This window comes from Theropithecus gelada, chromosome 2, assembly GCF_003255815.1.
Source record: "Theropithecus gelada isolate Dixy chromosome 2, Tgel_1.0, whole genome shotgun sequence".
Classification (NCBI taxonomy): Eukaryota; Metazoa; Chordata; class Mammalia; order Primates; family Cercopithecidae; genus Theropithecus; species Theropithecus gelada.
The window spans coordinates 150,660,924-150,682,088 of NC_037669.1; the positions used below are offsets into that span (position 1 = coordinate 150,660,924).

At 40.5% G+C, this 21,165-nt stretch overlaps 1 protein-coding gene across 3 annotated transcripts in view; it reads right to left on the minus strand.

Annotated features, from left to right (window-relative positions):
* Window positions 1-8,861: 8,861 nt before the first annotated feature.
* Window positions 8,862-21,165, minus strand: part of RASA2 (RAS p21 protein activator 2) — a 123,589-nt gene continuing 111,285 nt past the window's right edge. For all 3 annotated transcript variants that reach the window (XM_025377332.1, XM_025377330.1, XM_025377331.1), the window contains 5 exons: window positions 16,802-16,884; window positions 15,614-15,822; window positions 14,808-14,911; window positions 14,265-14,454; window positions 8,862-11,938 (listed from right to left, as the gene is read on the minus strand). In XM_025377332.1, the coding sequence (XP_025233117.1) occupies window positions 11,908-11,938; window positions 14,265-14,454; window positions 14,808-14,911; window positions 15,614-15,822; window positions 16,802-16,884 (617 nt within the window). In that variant the 3' untranslated portion in view covers window positions 8,862-11,907. The remainder of the gene's footprint in view (window positions 11,939-14,264; window positions 14,455-14,807; window positions 14,912-15,613; window positions 15,823-16,801; window positions 16,885-21,165) is intronic.

Below are 21,165 nucleotides of genomic sequence, written 5' to 3' on the forward strand. Positions count from 1 at the left end.
TTCCAGAGAAAGGAATGGAGACTGGGTGAGCACGGGACTTGCCTAAGGGGACATGACAGCAAGGAAAGGAATCTAGGGCCCTGACTCCAGCTTCCAGGCTCTGAGACGCGTCCGCACCAGGGTGATTCCAATGATGGAGCAAAGGCTGGGTGCCCAGTGAGTCGCCTGAGAGAGGCCTCTTGGGGCCAAGTCCTGACTGAGGCTGGGCGGGGAGGCCCTGCTGGAGGGAGGGAGGAAGGAGGGGCCCATGGAGGGCCGGGAAAGGGAGGTTGGGGCTACCTTGGGCCTGCTTGGGGTTTTATCCCTTCCTTGAACTTAGAACTTCCTGGAGACTTGAAGATGGTCCCTCATAAGCTGACTGCATCCTGCTTAGAGCTCAGGGGCACACCCTCCGCAGGCACCTTCCGCCCCTCAGAACCAGCAGCCACAGGCAGGCCGAGGGCAGAGCGCCTCTCCCCAGGGGCTTCTCTTCCCGAGGGACTGTGTCCTCCGTGTGTGGAGGGAGGAGAGCTGCCAGATAAAATACATAAGTTCTACATGGAATATACGTGGACTAATAAATTATTTGTTGCTTCTCTGAAATTCAAACTTAACTGGGTGTCCTATATTTTATTTCCTAAATCTGTTAACCCTAGCCCAGGTGGAACCCACATGCTGGTGCGGTGGGAACTTCTGAAGCCCTTTCTGCCCCCAGGACTGTTCCAGAACTGGGTGGGGCTGCCCTTCCAGAGGCACGGTCCAGGGGCAGAGGGCTAGGGGAAAGACAGGGCCTGCAGGAGGCAGTTTTTGGTTCGACACCGTAAAAAATTTCCTCCTGGAGGCCAAGGGCAGTGGCTCATGCCTGTAGTCCAAGCCCTTTGGGAGGCTGAGGTGGGTGGATTGCTTGAGTCCAGTAGTTTGACACCAGCCTGGGCAACACGGTGATGAAAATGGGAGAGTTCCCTGACCCTCCAAGTGGGGTGTGGCTCATCTGTTCGGCTGCCATATGTGTTCAAACCCCTTATGGGAGGGGGAGCGGATGGGCAGGTGCAGGAGCTGGGGTGAATACACCTGGGCTCCAGCCCCAGGGCAGCGTCAGGGGGTGGGTGTCTGCAACCCCCAAAGCCCACGGGGGTGCATGTTACAGTGCACTCTTTCAGTCTTGCCATCCATGGACAGCTCAAGTTTTAACTGACTTCAGTGCCCTCTTGGTACCCAGGTCCTTGTCCAGCATCCAGGAAGAATCAGGTCGCACATGGACTTAAAGGATGGTGAATGCAGGGGTTTTGTTGAGTGGTGGAGGTGGCTCTCAGTGGGATGGATGGGGAGCTGGAAGGGGGATGGAGTGGGAAGATGATCTTTCCCTCGAGTTTGACCATTCAGTGGCCAATCTCCTCTCCAACCGTCCCCAGCCGAACTCTTCTCGTTGTTCACACACCCCTCCTCTTCTCTTCTCTTTGCCAGGGCGTTATGCCATTCTGCTCTTCTGTTCATCTCATCGGCTTGTGGAGCCTAGGATTTGGGGTTTACATAGGCACAGGATAGGGGAGCGTGGCAGGTCAAAAGACAACTTTTGGTGTGAAAACAGGAATGCGTGTCCTCATTTAGGGCCGCCGGTTTCCAGGCTTGAGGGTGGGCCTTTGCCAGGGAACTGCCCTCTTATATCCAGTATTTCTGTGTCTCCTGTGTGTATCAGTGAGACCCTGTCTCTATTAAGAATACAAAAAGTAGCCTGGTGTGGTGGTGCATGCCTGTAATCCCAGCTACTCAGGAGGCTGAGGCAGGAGAATCGCTTGAACCTGGGAGGTAGAAGTTTGCAGTGAGCTGAGATGGTGCCACTGCACTCCAGCCTGGGCGGCAGAGCAAGACTCCATCTCAAAGAAAAAAATAAAAAGAAAGAAAGAAAGAAAGAAAATAAATTTCCTCCTGGCATGGGATCACCATCATGGCATGCCTCCCATTCTGTGCCCTTCTCGCCACCAGGGCCTCTGGCAGGGCTCTGATCTCTCCTCTTCAGGGAGCCCTTTAGCTCTCCCTCCTGCAGGCCCAGCAGCTCCTCCACCTCCCTCCTCTGAGGTGTGGTGTGGAGGCCACTCTTCCTGAGTCTCCACTGTGAGGCCTGGGCCCTCCTACTGGGGGACCAGCATGGCTCATACTATCCTAGTTAGGGTTGGTTCAACCCACGCAGAGTCCCACAAAGTCACCTTTGCTCTGCTGAGCCAGCAGCTCTGAGAAAAGAGGTTTCTCTGGAGCTCTTGCGTGATGATACTGCTGCTTTGCTAGGCAGGGAGGAGATTTCTGTGTGTACTTCTCGCCCCCGGTGGGCTTCCACCTGCACCCTTGCATGAGTTCCCTAGCACTGAGAAAAGTAATAGAGAGGAGAAGTCAGGGGCACAGCCAAATGGAGAACCTGGGGTCACGATGCCCTGATCTATGAAAACAAGGTCTCTGTAGCTCAGACAGAGCAAAGTGGTTTTCCCCTTGCAGAGAGCTTTGGATTGCCTGAAAATAAAGCCTGGCACTCACCGAGCGCCTGCTCGTGTGCTCACGGACCTGAGCTGTGTGACTCTGTTTATGTTCCACACACCAACTCTGAGGTCAGATATCATTATTCCCATTTGATGCTTGGAGACTAGGGTTTGCAGAGCTTAGGGAACATGGCCAAGGCTGCTCGGTTGGCCAGTGGCACCAGGTCTGTCCCTTAGGCCTGTGCTCTTAACTGTTGGATACACGAGGCACTAGTGACATTTTGGACCTGACACTTCTTTGTGGCAGGGGTCTGTTCTGTACCTTGTAGGATGCTTAGCAGCATCTCCGGCCTCTAACCACTAGATATCAACAGCAACACAAAAATTTTTTGAGGCTGGGCATGGTGGCTCATGCCTGTAATCCCAGCACTTTGGGAGGCCAAGATGAGAGGATCACATGAGGTCAGGAGGTCGAGACCAGCCTGGCCAATATGGTGAACCCCTTCAACCCCTACTAAAAACACACACACAAAAATTAGCCAGGCATGGTGGGGCATGCCTGTAGTTGCAGCTACTTGGGAAGCTGAGGCACAAGAATCACTGGAACCTGGTAGGCGGAAGTTGCAGTGAGCCAAGATTGCAGCACTGTACTCCAGCCTGGACGACAGAGCGAGACTGTCTCAGAAACTTAAAAAATAAAAAAAAAAATTGAGATACTGCCAAATGCCCCCTGGGGGCAAAAACCATACCTGGTTGAGAACTACTGTTCTAAGGTGGTCCAGGTGTTGCTTTGTCACAGGCAGAGCCAGTCTTATGAAGAGATGGAGCAGCCGATGGCTCTCAAAGTGTGATCCCCAGTCAAACCCCCTACAGGTTGAGTGAGCATCAAGGGTCTGAAGGAGGTCTACCTAAGTGTTTTGGGCACCTCTTATGAGATTGGGTGTCTGTCTCAGGCCTCGTAGTAATAATAACGCTTATTTAGAATTTATTATGTGCACTAGTTCAGCAGAGGGCACGATAGCACTGATCCTCTAAGCCCACCTATGTGGCCCCAAGAGCGGCCCTGGAAGCCCTGAAGGAGGGTTGTGGGGTCTGAAACTGGTGCAGGCCAGGCCTTCCCAGGCTCTGTAAGTGGCTCTTGCTGCCTGAGGAGCCCCACACTCCCCACCTCCAGGCCAGTTTTTCATCTTAAGACGACAAGTGAAGGGTTCCAGTGGAGAGGAGGCCAAAGGACCAGCTCTTCCTCCCACCCCCCACCTTGTGTGGTTGCTTGTATTGGAATTGCAGGAAATTGTAGGAAGCCTGGGACTGGTTTGAGAAAACACTTCTTGAACTATGACTGGAAATGTGAACCCCATTCCCCTCCCTGCACCCCCCGCTGTTGTTAGGGTGGCTGAAAAACAAAGGTTAGCTGAATGTTGGCACTTTCACTGGCTGCTATATAGACTTCAGGAATTTAGGGTGTGCAGGTGATATGATTTGCTTCCCTACTATGTTTTAGTGGTCTGTTGGTAAAACTTTTCACATATTTCTCAATATGTGGATAAAATGTTTCAAATTGAGTGATTAGATTTAAGGATTTCTATCTCATAACTGAGCAAATCTCTACATTCCCTTAAGCATTTAAATAAACTAAAATGTTTTGCAACTTTCCAAGATACAAGTAAACAGAGCATTTACTTACGAAAATTAGCTTAATGATTTACTTTATTTTTTGCTGCAAATGTTTTTGAAATGTAGTATTTTGTTTTCTTTTGTTTTCTTTTAAACCACCACACACAAAAAAATCCGATTGAGTCTCCACATGATGGTTACACTCTTCCTGGCCACAAGTTTTAATTTCTTCCACGTTTCCTGTAAACAGTGGGAGGGGTAGGCGAGTGGCTGGCCAGCCAGAGGAGAGAATGTCCAGATCTATGCTGCACACTGGAAGGGGCCATTATCATCCAAGATGTGTTCTGTGCCAACATAATGCAACTGTCAGTCCCTTCCGCTCCTTATTTGAGCCATAAGGCTGCTTTTTAAATTTTTTTGGAGACAAGGTCTTACTCTGTCCAACCCAAGCTAGAGTGCAGTAGCAAAGTCTTGGCTCACTGTAGCCTCTGCCTCCTGGGTTCAAGCAGTCCTCCCACCTCAGCCTACAGAATAGCTGGGATTACAGGCACGCACCACCATGCCCAGCTAATTTTTGTATTTTTTGGTACAGATGGGGTTTCACCATGTTGACCAGACTGGTCTTGAACTCCTGACCTCAAGTGATCCGCCTGCCTCAGCTTCCCAAAGCGCTGGGATTACAGGCGTGAGCCACTGCTCCCGGTCAAGGCTGCTTTTTGTCTATACGCCTTGGCAGAATGGGTGCTGGGTTCATTTCCCACACCAGGCTCTTTCATTGGTTAAGCCAAAAATCTCAGGAATGACCAGGACTCTTCTTGGGGAAGCATGACAATACATTCTACAGGGTCGAAGATGCTGCTAAATTGGCCCATTGTCATGGAGTTTTTGGGGAAGGCTGGGAACATCCTCTCAAAAAGAGTCCACTGGAGGAATCAAATGATCTACACAAATAATTGGGGGGTGGGAGGGGTCCTAGGGGTTGTCTGGGCATTGACCTTATGAAAAATCCTCAGGTCCCTCTGGTCCAGTCCCTAGCTTGACCCTGAGCAGCTTGAGGGCAGCATCTTAGGGCCCCTGGGTTTAGCAGGGTGTATAGTGGGTAGCAGGGGCCCGATACTTTTTCTTGACAATATAATCTTTAAAATCTTACACTTGTAAAGACACACAAACCCAAAAAGGTTATTTAACCAAGATCATAAATGCAGTTTCTAGTTGAGTCATCACTGTCAGCCAAGCCCTTGCTGTTCCACCATTAGCCACAGTAAGATATTCCTTCATGGAATGTTTATTGAGCCTTTTCGCAACTAAGTGCAAGGGTTGTAGGAGTCATTTACAATCTGGTGAGGAAGTTATGATAAATGTTTACAACTGGATAAAATATGTGCTGCTACTAAGTGACTTAAGTGGACCTGGCTTCCGGGAATCATTAACGTGGACATAGATAAAACACGTAAAATCCTGCTCCTCCTATAGTCTTTCCCAGCTCAGTGAATGACCCCTTTTCTTCCAGTTGCTTAAGCTACTGGATCTTCCCAGACTCCGTTCTCCCACATTCTGCCTGCCAATAAATCCTGTTGGCTCTACCATCAAACATAACCAGAACCTGACCACTCCAATCACCCATGGCACTATCACTATCACCCCTCACCTGATAAGTGTACCGGTCTCCCCTGTCTCCTCTTCCTCCTATGGCCTCCTTGAGATGTTTCTCAACATAGCAGTCAGAGCAATCCAAAAAAGGTAAGTGAATCACATCATTGAGCCACTTGACCCTCCATCGCCCAGGTCTCCTGTCTCCCATTCCCTCTCACTCATCCTGCTTCAGCCACACCAATCCCCTTGCTGTTCTTCAGCATACCGTGTTATTTTATTTCTTCTTCCTACGAGGATCTTCCCCGACATATCCACATCACTTCCTTCCTCACCTTCTTCAGGTCTTTGTTGAAAGATATCTCCTTCCTTGATCCCTCATCCCATTGAGCACTCCCTGTCAATTTCCTGCACATTACTTTGCTCCACACCACTATCTGACATATTTTACTTTTATTCCATTTTCCAGAGTATAAGCTCTAAGGGACCAGTGATTTTTGCTGTATTCTTACTCCTGACACATAATTTTGATGGTAGTTTAGTACTAAGACTTTATGTCAAGATTCGGAATTTAATTTAGCCTATATTCCTGTTTTCCAAGCTTTAAAAAGCAAATGTCCCATGTTAACAACAAAACCTCAAGCCCCAAAGGTCTCCAGGTGAGAATTATGGCCTCATCTATGACTCTCTCTCAGTGATGATTTTGTTGACCTTTGTTTTTGGTAGTTTGTATTATAAAAATAGGTGATATTTTGCATTTCCAAACGTAAAATAATATTGACAGTGTCTTTCAAACTACATTCTGGCTGGGCATGGTGGCTCACACCTATAATCCCAGCACTTTGGGAGGCTGAAGCGGGCAGATCACCCGGGGTCAGGAGTTTCAGACGAGCTGACCAACATGGTGAAACCCCGTCTCTACTAAAAATACAAAAAGTAGCCAGGCGTGGTGGTGGGCACCTGTAACCTCAGCTACTCAGAAGGCTGAGGCAGGAGAATTGCTTGAATCCGGGAGGTAGAGGTTGCAGTGAGCCGAGATCCCACTACTGCACTCCAGCCTGAGCAACAGAGTGAGACTCCACCTCAAAAAACAAAAACAAACAAAAACTACATTCTGACGCAGATTCTGAGGTGTCTCTCTAGGGATCATTTACCTCATTGTGCATTGGGAACCATTAAAATAATGGTTGCTCCTCTAACTCTGCGGGCAGTGTGGTCTTCTTGGTTCTGGGTGGAGTTGAGAAAAATGTTAAGTTTGGAAAACAATCTTATCTGCTCTAGACAACAGCTTTTTTTTTTTTTTTTTTTTTGAGACGGAGTCTCGCTCTGTCGCCCAGGCTAGAGTGCAGTGGCTGGATCTCAGCTCACTGCAAGCTTCGCCTCCCGGGTTTACACCATTCTCCTGCCTCAGCCTCCCGAGTAGCTGGGACTACAGGCGCCCGCCACATCGTCCGGCTAGTTTTTTGTATTTTTTTTAGTAGAGACGGGGTTTCACCGTGTTAGCCAGGATGGTCTCGATCTCCTGACCTCGTGATCCACCCGTCTTGGCCTCCCAAAGTGCTGGGATTACAGGCTTGAGCCACCGCGCCCGGCTCAGAATTCTTTCTTGATGTGTAAAATTTATGTATCTAAGACTGAACTCCATCTCAAAAAGCAAATCAATAAAAAGCACGAAGGCTTTGCCTAATAGTACGAAACAAAAAGGGTTTGAAATATAAGGCAGAAAAGTGATGAAATCTTAATAGTACATTAATTAAACAAGTCACACCTCTGCTGTCAATATAAAAAATAGACATAAGCTCAAAATATGATGGCAAATGGCGTCCCCGAACTTTGAAGTCAAATGGCAAAATGGTAAGCCAAAGAATGACCTTTTGGCCACAAAAGAGCAAACCTCAGGTGAACATATGTATGAAGAATTAAGACCAAAGATCTCTGAATATGGTCGGTACCCAAGACAGGTTATTCTCTGAAACGTTTCTAGAGGAGTTCAGCACTTGCCAGTAGAGTAGAAAAATGTATACCAGGAGTGCCAAAGTATGTCTTGTTTCTTATTCTTGTGTAATAAAGGGACACTGTTTGGCCCTGGGTGTCTCTCATTTTGGAATCAAACAATTTGAAATAGGAGTATGGCCTCTCCCTTAAATGCCTAGTTTACTTCTAATCTGATGCTTTTCACAAGTTCTATTCTATACATGCGCTAGTATGAGAGGAATTCTAATGTTTTATAGAGATTCAGAACCCTATCCTTTCCACTTTGTTAACCTTAAATTCCTCTGGAGCCCAGGGGCTTTGTTTTACAGAAGGGTTTTTAGGGATGCTATCATAAAAGGGTTCAGGCACGAACCGGGGAGGGCACAAGTTACACCCACTAACCTGGTCTCTGGTGCTGTCACTTTATATTCTCCAGGTATCTTACTAACATGGCACAACACGGGCAAATTCTAACATCCTGAAGGATGATGCACTGAAGGTCAAGCTATGGGGTAGGTTAATCTGCAGGGGTCAGTGCACGGCCTGAGTAACCAGAGGCTCTGAAATAATTCTTCTTTCCACTCTTCTTTAAAAAGTCAAATATAGTCTGGAAAACTCAGCTTTAAACTTTATCTAGACACAAGTGAATTATATTCCTCCATGACAGATGTACATGGCTCTAGGGAATGACAGGAGCCTGCAAGGTGTTTTGAAGACTATGGGTCCTCAAAACAAGTCTGTTGAATGAATGAACAAATAAGAACACAGCCCATTAGAGGCCAGGCACGGTGGCTCACGCCTGTAATCCCAGGACTTTGGGAGGCTGAAGTGGGCAGATCACGAGGTCAAGAGAGAGAGACCATCCTGATCAATATGGTGAAATCCCGTCTCTTCTAAAAATACAAAAATTAGCTGGGCATGGTGGTGCATGCCTGAAGTCCCAGCTATTCGGGAGGCTGAGGCAGGAGAATCGCTTGAACCCCGGGAGGCAGAGGTCACAGTGAGCCGAGATCGCACCACTGCACTCCAGCCGGGGGACAGAGCGAGACTTCGTCTCAAAAAAAAAAAAAAAAAAAAGAACCCACCCATCAAAAATCAGCCTAGTTAAGTTTAAGAAAACTGAACACTTTTCAGATTGCATTGTTCTTACTGGAGACTTCTCACTTCCACAGTTCCCTTACTAATAGGAAAGGTATAATAATTTTAAACGAGAAATTACTAAATCAGTAAGAAAATAGTCTCACAAAGAACAGACAGGCTCTTGTAATTTATTTGAGTTATTTCCAAGCGACAGTTACAAAAGTTAATTTTTATAATACTCTTGATAAGAAAATAAAATTTAAATAAAAATACATTCTCAACAATACAACATGGTTAAACAAATTCACTACATTAAGTTTTGATAACTTACATTTTCAAACTGGGTACTGTAAAAACCAATATTTACTAGCAACATATTAATTTCCAAATTAATAAAAATGGAAGCAGATAATATCAACCAAGACTGGTAATTTAACTCTAGAATGAGTCTTGTATTTTTCCCATACTGTAAAAACACCTAAAACGCTATGCAGAATTCTGTCTTTACAGGATGTACCGTTAGAGCAAATTAAAGGTGCTTTCACTTAATAAAAAGATCTGCTTTTCAAAACCTGGCATAAATGAAATCAGGCTTCAGAAACAGAAACAAAAGCCATATCATTCGTCACCTTCTTTTGTTTAATTAAAAAAAGCCTAGTTTTGACACTTACCCATTACCCGTGATATTAAAAACAAGTTTCTTTGGCAAATAAAATAGTTCAATTTGATAAATTATATTCCTGGGAGTAAAAATCTTTGCTATTGCCCATCATCTTATTAAATGAATATTAAAAAACAAAGCTAAACAAAAACAAAACAACAAAACAAGCACAGATCACACCACAATTTCAACTGATGGAAATGGCTAAACTAAGAACCAGAACCGGCATCTACGGCAAGTTTCCCCATATCATCTTTTCTTTCCTTCCTGGAGTTTTTAGGTTTTTGGATGAAGTGAGCTGCCTTGTATGTTTTCAAATGTGGAAAAGGTAGAGAAAGAGTATTAGGTAGTAAAAATTAAAAAATTTGTAAGTAATGGCAGAGGAATGAGGGCCCTGGAAGCAAATTCCTTGGTTATCTTAGGGTCCTACTTACATGGTCTCTTATTTCAAAAGACTTTCAAAGAAAAATAATTTAATTTCACATTACTTCTTTTTAGGCTGTGCCAAGTTGGTTAATTTCAGTCAAACTGGCTGTTTAAAAGTGTCATGTGAAGAAAAGAACTAGATGGCTGAACTCTCCTCCTTTCAAATCCAGAGTTATGTATGCACACAGCCTTGGTCCCTGTGATCATGCCATGATCTTTAAAAACAATCACAATTGGGGATTTGATATTAGAAATGTTAGATGAATATTTCTTTTGCCTTAAAAAAATAGCAGAGGACTAAAAAGCCACTAAAGAATAATGACTGGTACCTGGCAATGTTTACATGTTCTTCGCAGGTAGACATTTCAGAGACTCATAAAAAGAATTTTAATCTAAATGCAAGTTGAGAATGAGAAATTTATTAAATGGCTAAATTCTTTCAAATGTATAAATCAGTGTAGTTTATGGAATCTACAAGCTTATAAAATTTAAGGACTTTTTCAAACTTGTCTTTAAAATGAGCCAGGAGTAATAATCTACCATAATGCAGACTTAAATGTAACTCATTGATTTTTACAAGTCATTTAGAGAAATACATTGCTCAGTTATATTCTTTTATGGAACAACTTTGATGGTATGCCAGTAGTCTTTAAAAATAATTACCTAGTAACAATATAATTTAAAAACAATTACCCACCAATAACAAAATTGGCAAAGTGTATCTTGAAATATAGCTTATGCTCAGGGAAACAAAAAAAGTACTACTAGCAGACTTACATTAATAAGTCACAGTTTTGAACAGAAACATGTAAATACTCCAAGGTTCAAAGTACCACATTTAGAAAATGTTTTGAATTAAAAAAGACAAAATAAAAGTACCATGGTTTTTAATACTGATGAAGCAAAGTGTATCCCTCAAATTCAAGGTGGCAACTTGCTTCGACTGCTTATTTACAGTTAGGGTTTTTAGGACAAAAGTAAATTTCTAGGGTAAAAAAAGTCTTCAAAGAGTTGCTTGCCCAAATTCCATTTGGCTAGCAGGCAATAAGGAAACAGTAATGAAATATAAACATTTTCAGGAAAGCATTATTTTTAGACTTAAACACTGATCATTCAACTGATCATAAAGATTAGATACCATGAAGTATCTAAAGTATAATCTGGAGCAGTCCAGATTATTAAAGTGCGCCAAGTGACCGTTCTCGAGTAAGAGCAGAACCAAACACTATGAGGAGGGCATCCTTATGGTGGCCCTTATTATAACATGAAACAGCAGGTGAAGTCAAGAGACTTTCCTACCACCTTAATTCCCTGTTTACTTTCTTTTTCAGAAGAGATGTCCTTAGAAGTCATGTTAAACTTTCAAATCAAGAAAATGAGTACCTGGTATTTAAAACAATGAAAACAATTTCAGAGGTCTCATTATTTCTTTTGCCATCACTGATTCCAAATGTAAACAAGATGCACACAATAGCACGTATTCCCTGATTCCTCCTGTCTTGAGTTTTGTTTACATCTTTAGGCAAAAGGATCTAGCAACTTTCAAGGATGCTCTGGCAGTTTTCTAAAATTTCTATCACTGTCTTGAATGGAACCTGTAATGACTGATGGACCAAAGGGAAATCATTTCTTATTTTTTTTCTTTTTTAAAGCGGGAGGGTCTACATGAACTAAATGAAAAGCTCCGAACTGTCATGAATTGGAATTTTCTAGTAAAACACAATGTTGGCAGTATAGAGCAGGCACTAATGGTAGTCAAAACAAGTCCACAGAACAGAGTGTTATAAGAAGAGATGGTTTCTTGCTACGGAGGAGTTCTCCCTTTGTTACAAAGCTTTTCTAGGAAGATTCTTTCAATTAAAAAGAAGTTGCAGAAATATAGATTTGGTCACACAGATATGAAGGGAATCCTGGGCTTTAAATTCTCTAGTAATACATCAATACCAGGATTCCCAAACAATTAATTTCAATTATTAAATATTAAATACAATGTGGAGGCAGATGACATTGAAGCGAATGTTCATTCTTAAATACTATGAACAAAATATATGATGAATTGAAAAGCTCCAAGAAAAATAATATTTTCCAGTTCTTCTGAACCAATCTGCTAAACTCTTAAGATGCTTTCCCAACAATTGGATTTTCCCTAGAAAATAAAAAAAGTCATTTTTCAAAATTTAAGAAATATAAAAATTTAAAGGGTGACAAATATATAATCCATTAAGTATTTAGAATTTTCCCTGGATAATCTCTCATGCCAAATCTTGTTTCATTAATTCAACAAGTACTTACTGACCACCTATTAAATCTTAGACCCTAGTGTAGAACTTAAAGTAGTAAACAAAACAGAGCAAGAAAAACCTTGCCATCATGGAACTTACACTCTGGTATAGGGTAAATAAAATTAATAAGATATTTAGTACAGTAGGGCATGATATTTTTTAATAGAGAAAAATAAAACTGGGAAGTGGTATGGTGTGTATGGGTATGAGAAATTTAAGAAAGAATGTCTGGGATCTCATATGGAAACTTCCCAGGGCTCCAAGGAAACTGGATTACTGCTGTTGGAAGAGAACCAATTACATTAGTACAGAAAAGACAGGATTAGGATGCTTATAATAACCTAATTGAGGCAGCTATCTAGGAAGAATATAAATATTTATACCTGTCAAACTGATTTTTATTGTACATCAATAAAAAATATAATTATTAATACACATACTTTTCAAAGAACATTTAAAGTGGTGGGGCCAGGATTCAGAGCCCTAGTCAGCTGTGTGACCTTGGGCAAGGCATTTAGCTTCCCCAAGCCTCCATTTCACTAGCTGTAAAATGAGGATAAAACCAAGTTGAGCTGATCTGAGGATCAATGAGTGTTCACTGTGGCAAACACTGTTACTTGGCGGCCCAAGAACCATCCCCTCCCTAGCCACTTCTTTGTAAACAGACCCCGATTCTGCTCTAACACTGGGCAGCCATGTGTTTCAGGGAAGGCCGGGGGTAACTCTAGAGAAGGTTCCTTTCTCCTAGTAAGGAGAAAACAACCTTTTCTGCCTCTGGATGCTATAATATAAAAATGTGGGGCTCTGAATTATTGCAGCTCATGAGAGAATAAGCCTGAGGAATCACCTTGTTGAGGTTGGCTGAGTGGCAGGTGTTCCTTGATGACAGTGCTGAGCTGCTGAATTAACCAACTGTAGAAGTTAACTACTTAATTTGCAAGAGTAAATAGTTTTATTGTTTAAGCCACCTCAATTGGAACTTCATAACTTGCTTCTAAAAGCAATCTAAGCTGTAAAGTACTAAGCACAATGCCCCTTCCAATAAATGAGAGTTGTTGCTGTTGTTACCCATCGTAGTATCCATCTACACCTGAAGTGGTCCAAAAAATCAACTATAAAGTACTTGTAGCACTTTTACAGCTTATTTTTTTTTGGGGGTGAGTTTTGTGAATTCTTATTACGTACTGTAGAAGGAGGATCAGTAAAAACAAAAACAAAACAGAGACCTACTAAGTATTCAAGAAATGAATTACAATTGAACATAACATTAAAACTGGTGACAGGCTGGTAGTGTTGGCTCATGTCTGTAACCCTAGCACTTTGAGAGGCCAAGGCAGGAGGATCACTGGAGGTCAGAAATTCAAAACCAGCCTGGGCAACATAGCAAGACCCTGTCTCCACAAAAAATAAAACAAATAGCTGGGCACGGTGGTGCACACTTGTAGTCCTCGCTACTCAAGATGCTGAGATGGATCGCTTGAACTTAGGAGCTGGAGGTTACAGTGAGTTATGATCATACTACTGCACTCCAGCCTGTGTGACAGGGCAAGAACCTGTCTCTACAAAAACTAAATATATATAAATATATATTTTTTATATAAATACAAATAATATATATATACATATGTAATTTCATATACATATATATATGAAATTTAAAAGTGGATAAAGTATAGCACCAACACAGTGAAATGACGGCTAAACTGAACAACACAAAGAGCACTTTTTTTTTTTTTTTTTTTTGAGACGGAGTCTCACTCTGTCGCCCAGGCTGGAGTGCAGTGGCCGGATCTCGGCTCACTGCAAGCTCCGCCTCCTGGGTTTACGCCATTCTCCTGCCTCAGCCTCCTGAGTAGCTGGGACTACAGGCGCCCGCCACCTCGCCTGGCTAGTTTTTTTGTATTTTTTAGTAGAGACGGGGTTTCACTGTGTTAGCCAGGATGGTCTCGATCTCCTGACCTCGTGATCCGCCCGTCTCAGCCTCCCAAAGTGCTGGGATTACAGGCTTGAGCCACCGCGCCCGGCCACAAAGAGCACTTTGAGTTTGAGTGGCCGGGGAAACTTACACCAGAGAATGGTCCTCAGCCGGGTCTTGAGAGATGTGGGTGAGCAGGAGGTGTGAGGGTGGGGCAGGAGAGGCAATCTCAAATTGTTTAAAAATATGTTTACGATAGCTTAAAAATCACTCACTTGCTCCCATATTTTGCACTACTGGATCTTTTCTTCCTATATTTTTCATGAGGTTCATCCAGCTTCTCAATTATGCTTTTTATTTGCTGAATTGTCTTAAAGGTTGTTACAGAATCCTCGATTACAAAGTTAGAATAATCATCAGGCTCTTTCTGCGGTCCTTGATAGACTGCAATAGTTCCACAAGCCTCTAAAAGGAACAGGAAAACAAATCTCTGATCAGACAACTAAATTCTATAAATGCAATGTGTAGTTCAAATAAGAATTTTTCAAGTGTCTTATACTGAGGGGATTTCCCCTGGCAAAGCCAAGATAACTAAAATATATACATTTTATTTATTAGGATCATCACATTCATGCAAAAACAGTATTTTAACTTCATGAATGTCAATGAAAAATGCCCCCTGTGGGTTTGTCAACTTTCATATAAATAACATTTTGGTAAATCTATGAGTATTTTCAACTTTTGTATAATGCTAAAGCAATACTTTAGGAATTGGTAATGAAAGATTATGGTTATATAAAAATAGATTGTGTATTTACCTTCCATCTTCTGCAGCTTAAGTAAACTGAGGGTAAAAAGGGAATAAATTCTTTCTGTTTCTCTGTCTTCATCAATATCTATTTGGATGTCTGCAGGGACACCTCTATGGTAAAAATAAAAAATAAATATATTGGACAAATTTTATTTTGTTAACATGCCAAGGACTTCTGATGGTTTGAGACTAAAAACAGAACCACAGACTTTTGCAGAAATTGTTTCATTTGACAGTTAAAATAAAGTGGGGCCAAGGAGAGGTTTGGTTGTTATGTGACCCTAAACAGAAGGAGGGAAATTTTAAAGTAAAATCATTTCCACAACCTATGCTTCATCACAAAACAATACATTATTACTTAAGTCTTAGAAATACAATGGTTGTTCCATACAATTAGAAAGAGAATGCTAAGGACCCTTCTTTCTTGATAACTTGGTCAAGCTCATGCTTCTATTTAAACATTGCCTTAAAATTTTTTTTAACTTGTCCAACCACTATTAATTTTAGAACATTTTCTTCACTCCTAAAATAATCTCTGCATCTCCCCATTCCTCCCTTCCTCCTATCCCTTGTAACCACTAATCTACTTTGTGTCTCTATGAATTTACCTATTCTAGACACTTTACATCAATGTTATCAGAGAATATGTGGCCTTTATGTTTGACTTCTTTCACTTAGCATAATTTTTCAAGGTCCCATTCTTGTTGTAGCATGGATCAGTACGTCATTCCTTTTTCATGGACAAGTAATATTAACATTGCATGGATATATCAAATTTTGGCACATTGCTTTTATAATCAGAAGGAAACTTACGCAGTACATGGCTTGCAGCCGAGAGTGTTTTCACTGGTCTCCTGACAGCAGAGCCAATTTCCATTCAGATACACTGAGGGATGATAAAAACTGAGCCTGTTTTGATTGCATCGGCTCACCCTGCAGAGTACGTCTATCCATTCATTAGCTTCTACACAGTTATTTGCCTGGACATAGAGTGGTTTCTCCGTATGTATTACTTGGAACATCTTCATAGGCAATTAAGATAAAAAGTTAGTGACAAGCGTCCCCAAACCAACACACAGTACAAAACAGAAGAAAAGTACCTAAAGGAATCTAGTTTGCTTGGCTAGATAACTGGTGCTAAGATGTCTTAGAAATTATTATGTTTCGAGCAAGTTAGTCTCAAGCATAATCTGAGTCACATGGTACTAAGCAGTACAAAAGAATGTAAGTTTTAGAAGCCACACATATCCAAATGAATGGACTATCATATAGATAAGAATAAAGTGAAGGAATTGCTAATGGAAGAAAAAGTATAAAGAAAAAGCAGCAGAAAAATACTTAGGAACAAGGAAATCATCCTGGTTGGCTTGGGTGTATGGTATGCACTGAATGCAGAAGACAAAGCTGGACAGATAGCTTGGGACTGTATTATTTAGAGACTTGAATATCATGTAGAGCATTTCATTATAGCATTCATCTCTATTTAATATTTATGGCCTTTTGTTTTTCCAGACCTAAATGCATACTCCTTTAGGAGCCTTATATGGTCTATTTACAGCTATATCATAAGCGGTTAGAGCAGTGCCTGATATACAGTAGACATTCAATATATGATAGTTGAATTAAGTGACTTTATCTTTTTAAAAAACATTCTATATCACATTTGCTTAAATTACATAAATTTTAGATTTTATACCAGAAACCAGGTTTATCAAATATATCATAACAGGGGAGTCTTGAGAAAAGTATCTTTAACTTAACAAACTAGGCAAGCTATATGAGGCATCAACAATAAAGGACAATTTTAAGAGACAGTTTGAGCTAGCTATTTATGAACTATTGATGATTAATGGTAAACAATCCAATAAACAACCTCTTGAAAATTTGAATACAAATATCTAATAGGTGATACAAATACAAGGTATTACCAAATACCTTGAAATACAAATACTTAATACATGCAGTTCAGAAAGCTTTAAATAATTTATCTACATAACTTACATTTTTCTTGTTGAAAGAACTCTCTTCCAGTTTTTCCACAGCAAGAATGTTTTTTACTGGAATTGTGTAGATTGCATCTTTGCCTAAATAAAAAAAGTAAAACAAAATTAAAGTAATTTCTATCAGAATTATAAAGATGTGAGGTTAATTCTGTAGGGTTTAAGCTCATCTTCTTGATGGTAGAAGTATAAATAACCTACAAGAAGACTTACAAATGGCATACATATAAATATTTGTTTCATGGAACAGATAAATTCTGATTGTCTTCTAAAGTGACTACTGCTTTTCTTTGCCATAAAATATTTAAACATTTTCAAGGAAAAATCTGGGACTAAATTTGATCTCCATGGAGAAAGTAAGAATGTTACAAAATTTTATATATGGGGACTGAAAAAATAACAGACTCAGCAAAAGAGGCCAACTCAAAACTCGCCAAGACAGGGATTTTTCTTTCATGGAGAAGTTACTATGTAAGCAGTGACTATGACTACCTATGTGCATTTCTATATTTTTCTAACCTAAATTGAATTAAGGAATTAACTCTCAAAACAGTATTTCTAAACTGAAAAACTCTTCATTATTATCCCTTATGGGTTGATCAGCCACCTGATCAAAAGCTATAAAATTTAAGAGATGCAGGGATAAAAAGTAAAAATCTTATCTGGTAGAGTGAGTCCTTAACCTAAGACTTTGGAAATTCCATTAAGGAAATTTGAGTTTGCTAAAGGAGCTCCATAATAATATGGCATAAGAATATGATGAATTTCAACTTAACGATTTACCTGAGAATAAATTATATCTCACATAGTCATAGAAACTATAAGCAAACATAATTCTAACTTCTGGTCACTTTGTAATATTGTTCTTAGAAAAATCAAAGCTTTGCTTTTATTTCACCCCCAAGCTTTGCTTGAATGCCATATAGACTGAAGTGCTGGAGGTTAAGAAACTTTGTGTTTTGTATTATTTAACCAATTAATTATACAGTTTTGGGCAAAGAAAACTATTTGGTTAATAAAGGTGTGTTTCTCTTTTTTTGTCTTGAACAGAGATGTTAAGATAGAATATTTGATAAACCTGGTTTCTGGTATAAAATCTAAAATTTATGTAATTTAAACAAATGTGATAATGTTTTTAAAAAAGATAAAGTCACTTAATTCAACTATCATATATTGAATGTCTACTGTATATCAGGCACTGCTCTAACCACTTATGATATAGCTGTAAATAGACCATATAATGCTCCTAAAGGAGTATGCATTTAGGTCTGGAAAAACAAAAGGCCAAAAATATTAAATAGAGATGAATGCTACAATGAAAATAAACTGAGCTGATGTGATAGAAAGTGAGAAGTTACTTTACATTGGGTGGTTAGGAAAAAACTTTCTGAGGAAATGACATTTACAGTTAACAAATATAAATCATAAATGCATGAGATAATAAGGAAAGACTATCAGCAATCTCCTAGAATCAGACGAGATTATATTTATAGGAGTGGGGAGTTGAATGGTGGGGAAGGGAGGCAGTAACTGAAGGAAGCCATAGTCTAAGCCAGATGTACGATAAGACATCTGCAACAGTAGGAGTGGTTAAGGAAGAGTTTCAAGGCAGAGCCAGTGGACATAGACAGCTGAAGGTTGGGGGCACTCAGACATACATCAGGATGATTAATCAGTGAGTTGCATCTGGATCAGCTGGGTCAATCAGGCCCTCCCCATTCCCAGGTTTGTGCTAAGCAGCAGTCAACAGAGGCATATATTCACAGGCTAAAGCAGCAAGGATGCACACTGGGCTGCAGAGCAGTGCAATGTCACAGGTAGCTGCCAACTCTCAGAAGGGAAGGAGAGAATACCCACACCAGAAGACAAGCAACAGCACTCCTGCCCCTCAGCAGCTTGTCCTGTCCCTCCCTCATAATCATTGGCAGTAAGCTACTCAACACTCAAGTAGGTAAATGGATTGCAAAACACAAAGAGTAAAACACCAAAAAAAAAAAAAAATCACCAAACAGTTAAGGAAAATCATCACTCTGAAGAAGAGACATACATGCAACAAAGGAGGATAACATCTGAGGAAATCAGGAGTTTAAGAAACTGAGGGGAAGAGACCCATGTCTTTGGGTACTAATCTATAGGGGGCATTACAGTCAGAGAATTTTAAAATTTTGCAAGGAGTTTCTTTTTTTGGAGACGGAGTCTCACTCTGTTGCCCAGGCTGGAGTGCAGTGGTGCAATCTTGGCTCACTGCAAGCTCCGCCTACTGGGTTCACACCATTCTCCTGCCTCAGCCTCCCGAGTAGCTGGGACTACAGGCGCCTGCCACTGTGTCCGGCTAATTTTTTGTATTTTTTAGTAGAGACGGGGTTTCACTGTGGTCTTGATCTCTTGACCTCGTGATCTGCCTGCCTCAGCCTCCCAAAGTGCTGGGATTACAGGCGTGAGTCACTGTGCCCGGCCAGGAGTTTCTATCTTTAGATTTGTTAAATATACAAAGAATGCACATACCCTGAAAACTGCTATATTTATTCATTTCTGGACAAATTATAACACAGCATATGTAGAGAAAGGGCATTGCTCTCAGGCACATATACTGTCATGATATCATAAGGGTTAATTTCATAGTTAACAGTGTTAACTGGGGTGAACTGCAATGTGAGTTAGTGAGAACGAAAGATTTTACTGAGGACTTTCCAAAAATACAGTACAAGAAGACAAAGAAGCAAAAACAGAAGAGTTAAGTACCATCATGGATGGATTTAGAAGTTTTAATATCTGACAAATAAGAGTATTCAGGAGAAAATTACATATAGAAATGTCCCCAAGGTAAAGTCAGAGATCTTCAAATAGAAAGTTATCCACCAAGTACTAAGCAGGATGGAAGAAAAAAGACAACTACCTAAATACTAGGCAGAAAAACATTAAAAATTGAAGGCTACAGAGAATCCTAAGAGTTTTTAGATAGAAGAATCAAAAGACTGAGAATCAGAGTGACATCAAAATCCTCATCAGCAGCAATGGAAGCTAGTAAACAATGGAGTATTTTGTCATTCAAGAGTAAGGATAAAAGACATTTTTGGATATGTAAGGACTCAGAAAACTTATCAGCCATAAAGAACTATCTGAAAGAATTCCTTAACTACTCCACAAAATAATAATGAATCATGAATCCAGGAAAAAGACAGATGTGTTATACAAAAAATAGTGTTGGGCCAAAGAAATCAGGAAAATTGATAGGCAAGAATGCAAAATCATTAAAACATAATGTAAAAAGGTAAAAGAAACAAGAGAAACAAGTATTAAAATTCCAGATGACTTCTTTAGGGAGATGCTAGGAAAAGAATAATTGAAAGCATGATAATGTTCTTTCCCAGCTTGGAGACTTGCATCAACTGTAGACATTAATATAAACATTTAAGTTTAAATTTGTTAACAATTTAAAAAGTAAAAATAGGATAGTCAAGTTTCCTCACTAGATAGAGACAGACAGAGTGTAAACATGCATACATGCTCAACTATTCCAATAAAAAGGAAGGGAAAAATAAACCCAAGAAACAGAAAAGCCTAGTAAATAGAAAACACAAAACAAAGTAGTAATCATGGTAATCACAATAAATGTGAGTGCATTAAATTTCCTACTAAATGGCTGAAATCAGGTTTTAAAGTTGTCATTACCTCCTAATTAAACAGAAATACCCTATTAACTCACTGATTCCACTCCTACGTATATATGAGAGCTGAAGACACATCCACACAAAAACTTGTAAATATATGTTCACAACTGCATTGTTCATAATAGTCAAAAACCAAAAACAACCTAAATGTCCATCAACTGGTGAATGAATAAACAAAATGTGGTATTATCTGTAAAACAGAATATGATTCAGCCACGAAAATAAAGTACTGATTCATGCTACAACATGAATGAACCTCCAAAACATTACACTGCATGAAATATGTTAGTCACAAAAGGCTACATACTATACGATTCCATGTATATGAAATGTCTAGAATGGGCACACCTATAGAGACAGAAAGTATAACAGTGGTTGTCAGAGGCTGGGAGAAGGGAGGAATGGGGAGTGACTGTTAATGGGTATAGGGTTTCTTTTTGGGTGGTGAAAATGCTTTGGAATTAGTGGCAATTGCACAACACTATGAATATCCTGAAAACCAATCAACTGTATACCTTAAAAGGGTGAATTTTATGGTATGTGAATTATATCTAAATTTTATTTTTTATTTTTATTTTTTGAGACAGAGTTTTGCTCTTGTCACCCAGGCTGGAGTGCAATGGCACGATCTCAGCTCACTGCAATCTCCACCTCCTGGGATCAAATGATTCTCCTGCCTCAGCCTCCTGAGTAG